Source organism: Lipotes vexillifer, unplaced genomic scaffold (assembly GCF_000442215.2).
Source record: "Lipotes vexillifer unplaced genomic scaffold, Lipotes_vexillifer_v1.1 scaffold2129, whole genome shotgun sequence".
Classification (NCBI taxonomy): Eukaryota; Metazoa; Chordata; class Mammalia; order Artiodactyla; family Lipotidae; genus Lipotes; species Lipotes vexillifer.
The window spans coordinates 71,123-87,342 of NW_006774629.1; the positions used below are offsets into that span (position 1 = coordinate 71,123).

The 16,220-nt window shown below is 49.0% G+C and overlaps 2 protein-coding genes across 3 annotated transcripts in view; one reads left to right on the forward strand and one right to left on the reverse strand.

Annotated features, from left to right (window-relative positions):
• Window positions 1-6,185, forward strand: part of RIBC1 (RIB43A domain with coiled-coils 1) — a 7,611-nt gene extending 1,426 nt beyond the window's left edge. Inside the window, exons 2-6 of the mRNA XM_007449394.1 lie at window positions 315-396; window positions 600-944; window positions 5,052-5,170; window positions 5,612-6,003; window positions 6,098-6,185. Coding sequence (XP_007449456.1) covers window positions 315-396; window positions 600-944; window positions 5,052-5,170; window positions 5,612-6,003; window positions 6,098-6,185 — 1,026 coding nt within the window. The remainder of the gene's footprint in view (window positions 1-314; window positions 397-599; window positions 945-5,051; window positions 5,171-5,611; window positions 6,004-6,097) is intronic.
• A 296-nt stretch (window positions 6,186-6,481) lies between these two features.
• Window positions 6,482-8,814, reverse strand: HSD17B10 (hydroxysteroid 17-beta dehydrogenase 10). 2 transcript variants are annotated; one of them, XM_007449396.1, is made up of 6 exons: window positions 8,775-8,814; window positions 8,250-8,414; window positions 7,459-7,623; window positions 7,202-7,330; window positions 7,041-7,122; window positions 6,482-6,814 (listed from the first exon to the last, which is right to left on the reverse strand). In XM_007449396.1, exons 1-6 carry the CDS (start codon window positions 8,799-8,801, stop codon window positions 6,624-6,626), a joined length of 759 nt encoding a protein of 252 aa, XP_007449458.1. In that variant the 5' UTR covers window positions 8,802-8,814; the 3' UTR covers window positions 6,482-6,623. The 2 variants fall into 2 exon arrangements, with proteins under 2 accessions (XP_007449458.1, XP_007449457.1); XM_007449395.1 differs by having other exon boundaries at window positions 7,014-7,122.
• Between the last annotated feature and the right edge of the window lie 7,406 nt (window positions 8,815-16,220).

Consider the following 16,220-nt stretch of genomic DNA (forward strand, 5'->3'; position numbering starts at 1 on the left):
AAGAGTGTTCCAAGTGGAGGGAGATGCTGGAGCAAAGGCTATCAGTATGAAACAGCCTAAGATGTGCAGGGAACTGTAAGCAGAGCTTCTGAGGGTGGGAGAGGAAGAGGGTGAGATGAGGCTGGAGACAGAGGAAGAGGCTAGACCACTGAGGAACTTACAAACCATACTGAGATGGTAGAACATTATCCAGTAGGTACTGGGGATCCTATAGGAGGATTTTGAAGCAGGTAAATTCTAAGCAGTCTATGTTAGAGCATTCGAGGCCCAGTGCTGGGCCCGTACCTTGATTTAACTCATTTCTTTGGGATCAGGTGGATGCTGAAGCCCTGAACAGCCAGGTGGAAGAGAAAAAGCTTCGGAAGGCAAAAAAGCAGAGCAAGGTGGCAGCTTATGGTAAAAGCCCAAGGCCAGGGGCCAGCCAAAGAGGAAAAGCAAGGGCCAAGTGGGATAAGGCAGGGCAGTTCTGCTTCGGAGTGGGGCCTGAGGCCTGGGGTGTGGTAAGACAAACCAGATTGACCTTTGGGAACAGTGGCTGTGCTGAGTGGGCTCTGTCCCTCCCGTGGGGCCTTCTCCATGCCCCTACCCACCACCCCCAGGTACCAACCAGGTGCAATATGATGTGGTGGCTCAGATACTAGAGAAGGAACAGGCAGAATGGACAGGTCAGCTGGCCAAGAAAATGCAAGAGTTTCGGAAGCAGAAGCAGCAGCTCAAGAAAAGGCGTGAACTTGACTTTTGGGATTCAGACCGACTCTGGAGGGAGTTTCCAGCTCATCTTGGTGACAGTGATCCCCACTGGGGCCCAGCCAGCCTGCAGTGCTTCTCTGGGGAAGATTTGGACAGGGCCATATGCCTGAGAATGCAGCAGGAAGAGTTCATGCACAGCCTGGAGAAGCCACTGCAAGAGCAACAGCAAGCCAGAGTTGAGGAGAACTGTGCAGGTAAGCAGCGGGGCCCTCCAGGCTGTGACCTGAGGCCTAGTGGGGAGTCATCCTGAGCTGGATACAGCACCCAGAAGACCAGAACTGTGTGGGGAGGTCCAGTTACCCATAGGGGCTGATGCTGAAAGGTTAGACTGAGCAGGCCCCAACCTCCCTGACTTCCTTCATCAACTAACAGTATAGCCACTGATCCCCAATCAGCCTGGCACTCCATTACCTGGAGGCAGCAGAGTGAAGACAAACCTAATGGCTCTGCTGCTTACTAGCTGGTTTGGGCAAATGAGTTTTCCTCTCTGTGCTTCAGTTTCCTTATCTTTAAAATGAGGAAATGAATCCATACCACAAAGAGCTCATATGAGAATGAAATGAGATACTGTAAGTAAAGCACAAGCGTCAGTGCTCAATAACCAGTAGCTACTATCAATATTACTATGACATCTGTGGCTATGTCCGCCTTTTCCATTAGAGTAAGCCTTTCACAGGCAAGGACCATCTCTTATCTACTCACACTGCTCACCTTTAAAACCACCCCTGTTATAGCACCCTGTTCTGTTATACCGCTTATCACAGAGGTAACTAAGTATCTGAAAGTATTTGTGGAATGTCTGTCTTCTCCCCAAAATGTCAGCTCACTGAAGATGAACCACATATCTCATTTCCACCCCTATATCCCAGTTGCCTAGTACATTGTCTGCCACAGTGTCAGGAGCTCAATAAATCATTGTTGAATGAACAATTGACCAAAGTAAACAAGAAAGGCACCCTACCCTCCAGGAACCCACGGAACCATGCCTTCCAGAAAATCAGTGTAGAGTAAGAGGAAAAGATACATGCACAAGTCATTTACCAGCACATATCTATACTTTAACGCTGCGTTAGGTACTATGAGCGGTACTGTGATAGAAGTATATATAGGACATGGAGGAAACATCAATATGGGAGTGGTCAGTTCTCACAAAGGAAAGGAGGCAGGGTAGGGGGTTGGCACAGGCCTGCTGTCAGGAACCAGTTTTGGAAAGTTGGGTACAATTTCGGCAAGGCAGAGAGTGGGAATGAGAAAAGGTCATTCTAGGCAGAGCAGGTAGCAAAAGGAAGAGCTAACCTTTGCTGAGCACTTACTGTGTACCAGACACTGTGTCAAGCTTTCTGCCATGTATTAACTCATTTTATCCTCACAACAACCCTATGAGGCAAGTACTAGTAGTATCCCTATCTTCGGTGGAGGAAACTGAAGAACAGAGATGTTAAATAATTTGCCCAAAATCATACAGCTAGTGGGTGATGGAGGCGGGAAATGCGGGAAGTGAACTCAGGCAGGCTGGCTCCAGAGCCTGCACTCTTCACCGCTATGCCACACTTGCTGTCAGTCACCATGAGAAACTGGGAACTCAGAGGCCAAGGGAGAAGTTTCAGAGAGGGAGTCATCAATAACGTCAAATGCCCCAGAGAAGTTCAGATAGGAAAAGAATGAGACTTGAAAATGAGATTTGGAAAATGAGATTTGGAAATTAGGAGTATTTGGTGATTTTTGTCAGAACAGTTGCAGTGGAACCAGGGGCCAGCTGCCCAACGGCAGCAGGCAGGTGTACGAGAAGGTAGAGCAAGGCAACAGGGACAGCAGAATGCTGGGAGAGAGTCTGTGTAATGTCATGGAAGGAGCATGGGCTGATTCCTCGAGAGATCCGGATTCAAATCCCAACTTACTACTTGCTGGCTGTGTAACCTTGGGCATTTTACTTCACCTCTGGACCTCATCTGAAAAATGGGGCTGATCTTTCCCTCTGGGTTGCTACGAAGAGTGAAATGAAACAAGGCACCCCTATCCTCCCTTCCCCCGCCCTCCAGTCTCTGAAATCTGTGTCCCTGTGCCTCTCCAGAGCCAACCCCTCAACCTATGCTCTGGACCCCATTCCCCCTGCCTCCCACACAGGCTGTGCTCCCTTAGGTACTCCCCGCTGGGTTCTCAACACTTGCCCTTCCACTGGCCCCTTCTGTGAAGGCTGTAAGCATGCTTGTGTCTAACCCTTCTTAGGAAAAAACCAAAAGTCTCCCTCCACTCTGATTCCTCTAGATGCTGTGAGCTAGCTGTTTTCCTTTACAACCATACTTTCTGAAAAATCTGCCTCCACTTGCTCTTTCCTTCCAAACTTTCCAGTCACACCTCAACCCCTGAGATCTCATTTCTCCCCACACAACTTCACTGACACTACTCTTACTAAAATCATCAATGCCCTTTGTGTTATCAGGTAGAAGAGGCTCTGTTCAGTCTTTTCTCCTTGATTGGGACTTTCTTGCTACACTTCACTATGATCACATCTTCCTTCTTGAACCTCTCTCTTCCTTGGCTTCTGTGACAGCACATTCTGCTTGTAGCTCTCCGATCATTCCTCCTCTGTCTGCCCTTTATGGATTCCTCTTCCTTCTACTTCTTCCTTCTTGAGACTCTGTCCCTGGTGCACTCCTTCCTTACCCTGCATACTTGCCTCAGGCACCCTCAGTCCTCATTCTGGTTTCAGCTAAAATGTCGCCACCTCTGTGCTGAGGACTCTTTACCTGCAGAATCAGATATCCAGGTGCCTGCGGACCACCTCCAACTCAGCTTCCTAAACAATTCATCAGTGCTCCCTAACCTGCTCTGAATTCTGTATCCTCTAGTTCCAGTGGTGGCCACACGACGCATGGAGTCATCCCAGCCAGGACTCTGGAAAGCATCCAAGTCTTTCTTCTCCCTTACTCCCTCATCCAATCCATCAAGTACTGCTGATGTAACCTCCATATATTTCCCCTCCATCCTTTCCATCACTGGCCTGGTTTGAGCCCTCCCAACTGGCTTACTGCCTTAGCCTCCAAGATGGCTTCCCTACATCAACTGTCTCCCACCAGCCTGACTGTCCTCTATACTGGCCACCAAAAGGAGCTTTCTAAAATGCAGATCTGTGTCACCCCCTTACTTAAAATCCTTCCATGTTCCCCACCACCTTCAGGGTCAAGTTTTTAGTCCTTAGTCTGGCCCCTGTAGAGCTCCCTAGTCACTTGCATTTTATGCTCTAGGAAGAGCAGACTATTTGTAATTTAAGATACAGACCATGCTGTTTCTTGGCTTCCTTCATTCATTTGATAATTATTTACTGAGCACCCACTATGTGCCAGCCTCTGATGCAGGTGCTAGGGCATGGTAGTGGATAAAACAGACAAAAATCCCTGCTTTCACAAGGGTTACCTTCTAGTGAGGAGAGAGACAGGCAATAGACAAAAATAATTAAGTAAAATGTAGGGTATATTGGATGGTGACAAATGCTAGGGAGAAAAATAAATCAGAGAAGGAGGATAAATGTCGGGGGCAGGCAGGTGGCAATTTTAGGTAGGAGAGACAGAAGGCCTCACTGAGGCGGTAACATTTGAGCAAAGACCTGAGGGAGGCAAAAGAGCATGAGACAAGAGCAACGTTTATTGCAAATCCCTGAGGCAGGAACGTCTGGCATGTTCTAGAAACAGCAAGGAGACTGGTGTGGCTGGATTGAAGCAAAGTTTCAATACATTTGCTCATGCTGTGCTTGCAGCCTGGAATGCCCTTTGCCCTTTCTGACTATATGCAACATGTATTTCAAGGATCACCTCCTCCTGGAAGCCTTCCTCTCACCCAAAGCTCTCTTAATGCCCTACACACATCTCTGTCATTGCCCTTACCACATTATGGTATGATGATCTACATTTGATCCATCTCCTCCATTAGACAAGGAACTCTCTGAGGACAGGATCTAATTCGTTGGTATCCTCAGAACCCAACACATGGCCCTTAGACTGAGGCTCAGAGATGAAATGATTTCCCCAAGGTCACACAGCCCAGAAGCAACAGAGCTGCATTGAGACTCAGGTCCATTGGAGGCATCTTTCAGTGAGGCACCTGAGAAATTCTTGTTGCTGTCACTTTGGTTATCCCTGGCCCCAAAGAGTAGCTCCTTCCACACATCCCTCCAATGAGGACATTACCCCCTTCCGAAACATACATACACATACATCCACAAAGCTTGCTGAACAAATGGCTGAATGAGTGAACCAGGAATGCAGCAAGCCAGTACAGTGCCCTGACCATATTTCTCTGTGTAGATATGCTCAGTGAACAGCTGCGCCTAGCCGTGGACTTGCAGGCCACCCAGCTGGCCAAGCTGGAGGACTGCTGCCACAAGGCCATAATGTCTGCCATGGCCAACGCCAACAAGACCCAGGTACGTATGGCCAGAGCCATCCAGTGCACCCGGCTCTCCCCAGTCCCCTGAACAAAGTCCTGGGGAACCTCAGCCACATCTTTCCCCTCACAACCCTTCTCAAATCAACACCAGCCCTCTCATCTACCTGAGGATTTCCCCCTTCACCCAAGGGCCCTCTTAGGGCAGAAGGTCCCCTTCCCCACCTCCAGACTCAGGATGACCTGAGAACAGAACACTGCCCTCCCTTCCCCAGCCTCTTAGTCTAAGGGCTTCCAGAGGGCAGGGGAGTTCCCTGCACATTCCACCCCTTCCCCCACCTTAAGTCACTCAAAGGCCATGCAGTATCTGTTCCTTCTCTCCCTGAGATGGAGGAGAGTAGGGTCATGCCACCCCCTCCCCTGTGACTGAGAGTTCCCTGAGGTTGGGCATCCAAATGCTCACATTCGGGGGCCCCACCAGGTAGCTAAGATGGATAAGCAGCAGCGCTGTGAGCATCAGCACCAACAGGACAACCTCGTGGAGATCCAAAACCAGATCACGAGTGACCTACTGACTGAGAACCCCCAGGTCGCCCAAAACCCTACGGCTCCCCACAGGGTCCTGCCCTATTGCTGGAAGGGCGGGACTCTAGAGCAGAGAGCTGCCATCAGGAAAGTACAGGAGGTGCAACACCATGAAAAGGAGGCACAGCGCCAGACCGAACAAGCACTGGATACCAAATGGGAAAGCCAGCCCACGTGCTTGGCCCAGGCAGCAATAGAGCTAGAAGAGCAGGAGAGGGAGCTGTGTGCTGAATTTCGGAGGGTACTAGGCTCCTTCAACCAGCATCTGGCAAAGGAGCAAAAAGACCAGTGAGTTCTAGGGGGTGGCAGCAGGGATGAATGCCAAGGGAGGGTGGAGACGGATGGCAAGGGCCAGGGAGAGAGGGAAAGCCCATCACCTGAGGCCTCTGGATTTCTATCTGAATTCGATAATCTACACCAATCAACCTACAGCCCAATATCACTTGCAATTCAACACCAGCAGCCGCTGAGCTCTGGATGGTCATCTCTCCCTCCTCCATCAATCAAGCTCACAGAGGCTGAGTCAAGAGAGGAAGATGATCCATTTCCCAGTGGGAGAGCTGAGCCAGCACCCCCACCTTTGACCCTAGGTAATAAAGTTATTCACTAAAATCAAGGCCACGTGTTGTAATAGGACACAAAGGGTGTGAGGTACTGGCTTTCCTGCCCCACCCCTGGGCTCTGAGCATGCAACCCTGTCAGAGTCTTCACCCATTCACCTTTCTTCCCCATGCCAGTTCCCCCAGCACAGTGCTGCTCGCTCCCCTGTGAGAAATAGACTTTATTAGACACAAAGGGTGACTGGTGGGCAGAGGTTACAAAATGGCTACTGGGCTTCCTCCCAAGCTGGAGTAGAGTACTCCAGGAAGAGGAGGGACAGAGGAGCCTGTTTTCTCGGCCTTCCCCCTTCAAGGCTGCATGCGGATGGCCCCATCCAGCCGGATGACCTCTCCATTGAGGAATGGGTTCTCGATGATGGCCTGTACCAGATGAGCATACTCAGCAGAGTCACCCAGTCGGCTGGGGAAGGGCACCTGGCTGGCCAGGAAGTTGCGCACTTTATCTGGGAGGGTGGTCAACAGCGGAGTGCCAAATAGGCCTAGACAAGACAACCAGAGTCAGAGACCCACCCTTGCTTTCATATTTACCTGGTCCCTCCTCACCTTAACCCTACTTGTGGTGCTTCCCTATGCCCAGAGATAGAAGGCTGCTGCTGTTTAGGTGGTAAATACCTTCCCCTCTCAATTGCCCACGGATCCCATCCAATCCCAGGTGTGGCAGGAAGGGGATATGTCTACCTGGAGCAATGGTCATCACCCGGATGCCCATGGGAGCCAGATCCCGAGCAATGGGCAGTGTCATGCCCACTATGCCCCCCTTGGAAGCAGAGTATGCAGCTTGTCCAACCTGGAGAAGGAGTGGAGGTCACAGGGGGAAGGGGCCCCAACAAGTCACCAAGGCACAAACCTTGCCCCTACTCACACACCTGGCCCTCAAAGGCAGCTACACTGGCTGTGTTGATAATGACCCCACGTTGGCCTCCCTGGTCTGGTTCATTCTGGCCCATCTCACCAGCCACCAGACGGATCACATTGAAGGTGCCTATGAGATTCACCTGGAGGACCAGTAGAGACATGGTGTAGGACCTAAAGCAGAAGCAGTCTTTTGTCCCCTAAAAGCTTTGGGGACACCCACAGCCAGATACTTCTTACTACTACCCCTGGAGAACCTCTAAGGCCTTACATTGAGAACTCGCTGAAAGTCCTCCAAGGTATGGGCCTGGCTCTTCTTTAAGTTGTATGTCTTGCTGGCCACTGCAATGCCTGCACAGTTGACTGCCACATCCACACGGCCAAACTTTTCTTTTGCTAGAATCAGGGCTGCTTGCACGTCCTTCTCTGAGGTCACCTTCAAAGGGAGAAGTGGAGAAGGTATTCATCTCCCATCACACACATACCACTAAATCTTGAGGAGGGGAGGGCAAGGCAGGTTCACTCTTTGAGTGACAAGAGAATTGTGTAAGCAAGGGAGAGGCCAGGAGAAAGAAAACTTGAAAGTGGGACAAAGGTGAAAATGTTAAGTAATACAGAGCAGTGTTTCAAAACATTTTTGAAATCCATACCCTCTTCTGATAAATTCACATACCCCTGGAGATTCTCAACTGCTGTGGATCAGAGAAGTTTTGAGAATTATTGATATGAAGATAAACTAGCTTTTTTGTACCCGTACCTGCTAAGATAATTTCGTCAAGCTTTACTTCCTGTAGTTTGTTTCATGAAAAGTTTTTTGACTTTGTAAATATAAAATTACAGGGCACAATATGCATTTTCAAACTATACATACTTCCTTGAGGAGATTCTGATATGGCCAATTCCCAACCCCTCCGTTGTGAAACCCAGCTTTAGAAATTCCTTACCGCAGGCGTTTTGAAAATGGCTCAGGCCAAAAGGAAAAAGGAGATGGGTCCAATGCCCACATAGACGGTACCCTTATGAAAAGGGACCCCATGGGAGAGGTGAGGTAATCCCACTTACGTCCGCTGGGGCAAAGGCGCAGTTGTTCCCTAACTTCTTGGCCTGGGTCTCCCCATCCGAGTTGGGCAGGTCGAGAAGTACAGCAGTGGCCCCCTGCCCCACCAGTCGCTCCGCCGTGGCCAAGCCGAGGCCCGAGGCTCCACCGGTTACTACGGCGACCAGACCCTGTGAAGAGGGGCACTGTCAACAACTATACTGTACAGACCACCCCCACCCTTGCATCTGCCCATTTTCCAGGCTTCTGCGAGGGAGGCTCCTGGTCATCCCTGCGGTTTGACCCAGATGTGCCTCCTCACTTTAACGATGGGACCTCTGGGTGTCTCATCCCCCCAGAAGCCCATCCAGACACCCCGCATGCACGTGCCCCTGAGAGTTGACCTTTACCTCCCGAGGCCAACCGCCGCAATAGCAGGCCTCGATAAGAGTAACCCTTTCTGCCAGCACCGATCTCTCCCGCCTAGTTCTACGGCCGTGCCGTCCCAGCAGGTGCAGCGGGGCAAGAAGCAGGGACGAAGACCCGGTTACCTTCACGCTCCGACAGGAAGCAGCCATCTTGCGCTGGCCTCTCTACAAGCAGGACTGCCGGGCGCTCGCTGGTTGGCCGAGGCAGAGCCGCGGGGCGGGGCCGGCGAGGCTGGCTGTCCGCGGCTAAGGACAAACTGCGAGTGCCGGCGGCTAGCGTCCAAGACCCGAGAGCAGGCCAGGGGAAGGTGCCGGCCGAGAGTTATTTCACCCGGGGGAGAAAACAACGAGTAGCAGCATCGCACCACCACAACCTCCGGCCTTTGGGCAGACGGCCAGCTCCGCTGGGCGGAGGGGGACAGGAGATTGAGCGTGTGTACCTTACTTCTCGAAAAAAGCTTCCATTCAACATTCATATGTTTATATCTGAGAGACTCCTATATGCCAGGCTCTGTGCGGAGCACTGGGGATAGCCAGGGGAATAATAAAAGGTTCATGCCTTACGAGAGGGAAGTTGGAAAAAGTTCAATTGGAAAAAGAGATAATTACAGTACAGACACACGAAGGAAGGGACAAAGAACCAGATTCTAGAACTCAGACATGGATATCCAAAGATGGAGATTCTGAGAGCCATGTACAGAGAAACATGTCGAGGAAGAGATTGAGAGGAACAGAGATGACCGACAGATTCTCAGAGATATGGATGTGGGGAGCCATTAAGAGAGAAGCTAGGAGACAGACATTCTGAGACAGCTGCTGAGAAGCACAAACCCAAAGAGGCATAAACAGAGAAGCCAAAAACATCTTTCATCAGGTCAGCCTCTGCTACTGTCTTCTTTGTCTAACCTATTTTAAACCCCAAAGCCCAGGTCAGATTGGAAACATTTCAGATCGGACCTCAACGAGAGACTGTCATTTAAGACCCAAAACATCCTAGAACATCTTTTAACCAGTATCCCAATTAGAATCCTGAGCCCACCTAATCTACCTAATCTGATTTCTTTCTATGGAAGTATACTTCTCCCCAAACCAAGGTCTTTAGACCATAACCTTAGTCTACATTTTCAGCCTCATTTGGTTGTATGTTTAATCTATCTGAAGTATCTCCCTTTGTGTTTTCCCATCCAGGAAGACTTCCCTCTGGGCCTCCTAAATGTTGACCACCGCCACACTCATGGTCACTACACCATATTCATCAAAGGATTTAATACCAGATTCACAATCTTTCTGACAACATGAAGCCCCCCAGCAGTCTATAGCACTCTTCACTGAGCCCAGTATGCTCCAACCACAGTGTCCTCTTTGTGTTCTTCTTTGTTTTGTTTTTTAATTTTTATTGGAGTATAGTTGATTTACAATGTTGCATTAATTTCAGGTGTACAGCAAAGTGAATCAGTTATACATATACATATATCCACTGTTTTTTTAGATTCTTTTCTCATATCGGCCATTACAGTGTATTGAGTAGAGTTCCCTGTGCTATACAGTAGGTTCTTATTAGTTATCTATTTTATATATAGTAGTGTGTATATGTTAATCCCAATCTCCCAATTTATCCCTCCCCCATGTGTTACCTTTGAATTAGCTATTCCCTCTGTTTGGAATGCTCTCCCCCCGTCTTTGCATGACTGTATTTGTTGCTGTTGTTGTTGTTTGGTCATTCAGAACTAAACTTAAATGTCACCTCCCCTCCCGGAACTCTCAAGCTGTAAGCCACCTAGTTACTATCCCATTGGCTTGGAAGATGTCATCAAGAGGACGTGACCTCTGGTTGACCACAGAGCTGGACCCAGGCATTGGGAGTCTCCTTACCCCCTCCTCTGTCCTTGGAATATATCCACCATTCCCACAGGTGGAGCTGTTTTAAGGACGCAGCCTTGAAAGAGTAAGGTGTTGAGACCATCTGGACTGAATACTTGACTGAACCCCCTTAATGCCTCTATATAAACTCTTAAGATTCTGGCAGGTGGGTGTGGAGATCTACTCGCCTTTCGGCCACCCAAAACAAACCTTGGAAGTTCCCTTGCTCATTAAATCTGCCACCTACCAATGCGGAGTGGTCTGCCTCTTTCTTCAGTTTCTTCTTGCCCTCCCTGTTCAGGGGCCAGTTTTTGAATCAACACATTGCATGTTTGAATTCTCTGCATAGCACTTAAAGGCCCATCATCTTTTTTCCAAACTTGGGGCCAAATATGCTTTGGAATTCAGAATTTTTTCAATTTTAGAAAGGAAGACATGTACCCTATATTACATAACTCTATATACCACATACACTCTATATTACATAACTACTTAGAAAGGTCTGGAGCATCACTTATAAATGAACATTAATTTCTAGAGTCAAAAGTATGAAAATTCACACTGGGTGAATCAAGACTACAAATAACCTCATGCTACTTCAGATCAGGTTTTGTCACCTAACGAGTTTGGGCTCCAAAGTATAAAAAAACAACCTATACTTTTCAGAACTTTTGGCATTGTGGAATTGTGCCTCAAAGGCTTTTGAGTCTTGTCTAACCTGGCCTCGTCTGTGTGTGTATTTGTGTTGTTCTCCCTGTGCTGGAAGGTAAACCCCATGGCAGCAGGGTCTTGTCCTGCTGGTTTACCTCTTGGCTATCTAATGCCAAGAACACTGCCTAGCGTGTACTAGACACTCAATACGAATGAAGGAATGAATCAATCAGTCTATCAGCCAATCTTGGAAGAATTTGCTGGCCCAACTTCATGATTCTTTCATCTGCTCAGCTCCAGGGACCTTCACCTCCTCTCTACTTTAACCACCTCTCTCTAAACCACATTATTAACCTTGTCACGCCCTGGAATGACTCCCCCACATCTATACACCACTGTCTCTCACTCTGACCATGTTCTCCCAGTCACCTCAGGTCTCCTCCTCTCCACCACTTCTTTTATCTCCTTGAACCCTGTTGATCTGTGGGCCTTTCTATTTTCTCCAGCCCAGCAGCCTCTTCCTACTTTTCTTCTGGACAGTGTAGACCCTCTCTCATTCCTCCTCTCTCTTTACCATTCTCACCAGTGCCCTAAACCCATTTACCCCTTGGCATTCTACCAATTCACCTCCTTGACTTTTCAACAAAGGCTCTGAAACCAGAGGTCTGGGTTTGAATCTCAGCTTCATCATTTACTAGCTGGATGACCTTGGGCAAGCTACTTACTGTTGTGCCTCATTATCCTCTTCCATAAAATGAGTGTAATCAAAGCACCTCCCTTGTAGGGTTGTTAGGAATAAATGAGTTAACAACTACATAAGGAAAAGAAAAAGGTACTTAAAACAGTACTGGGCCTTTAGGAAGAGCTATGTAAATGTTAGCTACTGTTACTCTTCAGAGCAGTGTCTCTTAGCCTTTTTTATGCTAAGAACACTTCTGGCAATCTGGTGAAGTCTAAGGAACCCCTTCCCAGAATAATGCATGCATGAGATAAATAAAGATTCCAAAAGAAATACTATTACCAAAATAAGAAAGATATCTGTAATGTAGTTATATAAGTGCTTCTTTATTAATACATTAAATACCAAACTCTATCAACAGGTCTAGTGACTACCATGATTTCAAATAGTGATGTAATTTTGAGAGATCTGCAACAGCCATGATATGCTATGAAAATCTGATTTCTATTGGTGACAAAGCCACAGGTACTGCTAATACTACTGTAGTTTGTTACCCACATGCCCGAGAAGGACATGCTATATATCTGTTGGTGATAGTGAAAATAAAGATGCAATTCCCACTCCCACCTCCAAGTTCATGGGCTCCTTGAATTCTCTCTACAGACTCTGAAAGGGCTGTGGAGCCTGGGTTAAGAACTACTGCATTTAAAGCAAACAGAGGCTATTGGGTGAACACTTCCTCTCTTTTCACCTCCAACCTTGTCTCTACCCACACTCTCCTTTCCTTGGGTCTCAGAGAAGAGAGGTCCTGTCTGAGGCTTGCCCTTCCCACTGGACTCTGGATTCCAACCCCTCCCACTTCCTTGGGGATTTGTGCCATTGAGCATCCCCTCTCTTATTGTTCGCGCCTCTGTCTGAAGATAATTAGAAAATAGGGAACAGGACTTCCCTGGTGGTCCAGTGGTTAAGACTCCACGCTTCCACTGCAGGGGCATGGGTTCGATCCCTGGTTGGGGAGCTAAGATCCCACGTGCTGCACCACTTGGCACCGCCAAACAAAAAAAAAAAATGGAAACAGAGCAAACTCAACTTTTGCACACACTCATCAGTTAGGGTGCATGAGGGCCAGAGGTGAGCAAAGAGTCATGTCAGGGACACCAGAACCAGCAACATCCAGCATTACCCAGGGGGTATTAGCTCTACCAGGAGGTGAGCGAAGAACAACGGTGGTCTTCACTCCTGGGAGATAAAAACCACAGGATAACCCATTTAACCCTTGTGGGTGCCTGCAGTTATCCCTGCAAAGGCAGAGCTGCACTAGCTCCGACTCTGAGGTGACATTGGCAAATATAAAGGCCCCCAGCTGATGAGTATGGAGAGCATCTGAAGGTGTGCCTGTAATTTCCGAGTGAGTTGGGGCACAATTCAAATGAATGGTTTAAATTCTGAAGGAGTGTGTGGGATGTGAGAATGACTGTGATGTTTATCTGAGAGCATGCTGAGGACGCATGCTAGCTGAGTGTTTATCATTTGAATAAATGGGACTGATGTCTAAATGAGCCTGTTTGATGCCAGCCTAAGGTCATGATGACTTTACCTTTGCCCAAATCAACGGTCATTGTTCAGCCTTTGTGTAATCAGGACTTTCTGGCTGCATCTGACGTGGTTGATCACTTCCCCCTCCTAGAAACCACCCCTTGGCTTCCATGACACCTCACTTTCCTGGTTCCTCCTGCTTCTTCTTGGCCTTCTGCCTGAGTTCCTTTTCTGGGGAGCTCATCCATCTCCTGGTTTCAATATTGCCTCTCTGCTGAAGACTTCCTAATCTCCAGGCTTACCTTCTCCACCGAATTTCAGAATAAGATAGCCAATCATTTGCTGGCCCCCTACACTAGATGTCCCTTAGGCACCTCCAACACATGTCCTAAACTAAATTCAGTCCTTGCCTCCAACATCTGTTCTATCTCAGTTGGTAGCAATACCATCTTTCCAGACTCCAAAGCTGGACGCTGGGAATGATGCCCTCTTCACTCCATCTAATCAATTGCCAAATCCTGTTGATCTAACTCCTACATATGTCTTAAATCTGGCGCTTCCTCTCTCCCATCTTCCTACTATCACTATCCAAAATCTCTTGCCTGTACTATTATAACTAGTGAGATCCCACTGTTGTCCCTCTTAAAAGGATCCTCCAAGAAGCCAGAAGGAACCTCTTCCTAAAACTAAAATTTTATTGTTACCCCCTCCTTGCTTTAAACCCTTTGAGTGGTTCTCCCCCACTTTTAGGGCTCTCCATAAGTTGCTGCATTCCGACTGTCTGACTTCAGCCTGTATAACACTGTACTTTCCAGCAATGACGAGTGACTTGATACCCCCCACAGTAGTGCTGCCAGATGAGATACAAGATGCTCAGTAATGAAATTTGAATTTCACATAAACAACAAATAATTTTTAGCATAAGTATCTCCCATGCAATATTTGGGACATACGTATACTAATATTATTTGTTAATAATTAAAATTATTTGTTATTTATCTGAAATTCATATCTGAGTGGGAATCCTCTATTTTTAGTTGCTAAATATGGCACCCCTACCCCACAGATAACCTCCAGGATGGTGAGATATTCCTCTTCAGGCTCCCATGGCTCTCTATGCCCACCTCTGAACCAATACGATACTTACCCTCCTGAGAGATCAGGGATGTATTCTTATCTCTTTAGCCTTCATTTGCCATACAGGGCCTGGCGCCGAACAGACGGCAGTTTGCTGAGTGAATGAATGCATATGTGTGACATCCCAATAAACCTGCATCATTTGGTGGAATCGATGTGTTGTGATCAGTACACAGCATCAGTTCCACTTGTAGCTACCTTCCCTTCACAGACTTGGAAGAATTACCTCATGGTTTACATATCCACCCAGCAGGCGAGCTAAAAAGCTGGGAGTCATCTGCAGGCTTAGTGAAGCCATTACAATGACCAGTTGGGTTTTTTGTTGTTGTTGTTGTTTGTTTGTTTGGAGGGGAGGAGTGGGAGGGAGACAACAGTATTCTGGCAATATGGAGGTCGAGGAAGGCAAAGAGGACGGGAGCAAGGGAGGAAGTGGGGAAGGAAGGGAAAGGGATGTGCAGCCGGTGGGAAGGCAGGAAAGCGAGCAAGTACGCATGAAGAACCAGGAGAACCCGGAGCCAGCTGGCGCCGGAGCGAGCAGTGACAGCCGCCGCCCTCAGTGGGCGGGAGCCGGGAGGAGGGAGGCTCCGGCAATGCGGGTGGAAGCGTTCTTCTCCCTCCGGGCTCCGCATCATCCTTCCTCCAGGCGGCGCGGAACACCTCCGCCCCACTCCTGGTCAGAGGCGAACACAGGGGCTGGCCCTCTCAGGGCCCCCCAGCTCTCCAGCCAAGGACTTAGACTAGGTTTCTCCAACAACTCTGCCGGCCCCCAAATCCCCTCCGCGCCCGCCCGGGTCGAGTTAGGAAAGACTCGGAACAGAATAAAGGGTGTGAGGGAGATGAGTCAGCCCGGGCGGGGCGGCAGTGCCAGTGAAACCCCCGCCAGTGTGACTGGGCGACACCCAGAAGTGGGGGGCCCGCGGGGGCAGGGGTGCCCATTCCGGGTGCGAGGCTTTAGAGGCCCTGTCTGTGGTAAGTCTTGACCACGCACCCACTGAAGGGGCGGCTGGCGGCTGTGGGACCTGGGTCGAGTCTTCTTCATCTTCCGGCCTCAGTTTCCTCCGCAATCAAGTGGGAATACGAATACTCGCTTTATCCTAGTGTATCATGTCTGGTATAAAAGGTGTCAGTCAGCAGTAACTGTCGTGCTTAGTACTTGTGCCCTCCACCCTAGGCCACCTGCACCATGTGAGACTGTCGCATTGGCGGGGATATGGGACACAATGGGGGAGACCCTGATCCGTCGGCACAGGTAGCCCAAAGGTGGCTCAGGCCCTCAGACTGGCGAAGGGGCTCGTTAGGAGGGAACCCAAAGAGTCCAGAGAAGGGGATCGGCAGGGGACAAGTTCCCCTTTTATTTCTGCCACTCCCAGGTGGGGAAGAAGAGTCGCCTGCTCTGGAACCAAGTATTGGATGGCGATGTACAGGCTGCACCCATTCTAAGCAAGTGAACAGATTCAATATGCTTGTTACTCACTCATTCTTTTTCTTTATTACAGGGGTTGCTAGCTAAACGGAAGGATTCACACTCAGATTCCAATACGGGGCTGTCCTATAGTCCTGAGTGTGGGAAGACCGGACCCAGGGAGAGGAAGGAGGGCGGCACGGGGCTCGGAGATGGACAAGTATAGCTTCGCCACCACCCACTCAGCCCATCTTCCCTTCTGGAGCGGTGCACAGCACCTGCGCATGCGCTATCCCCCCCCCCC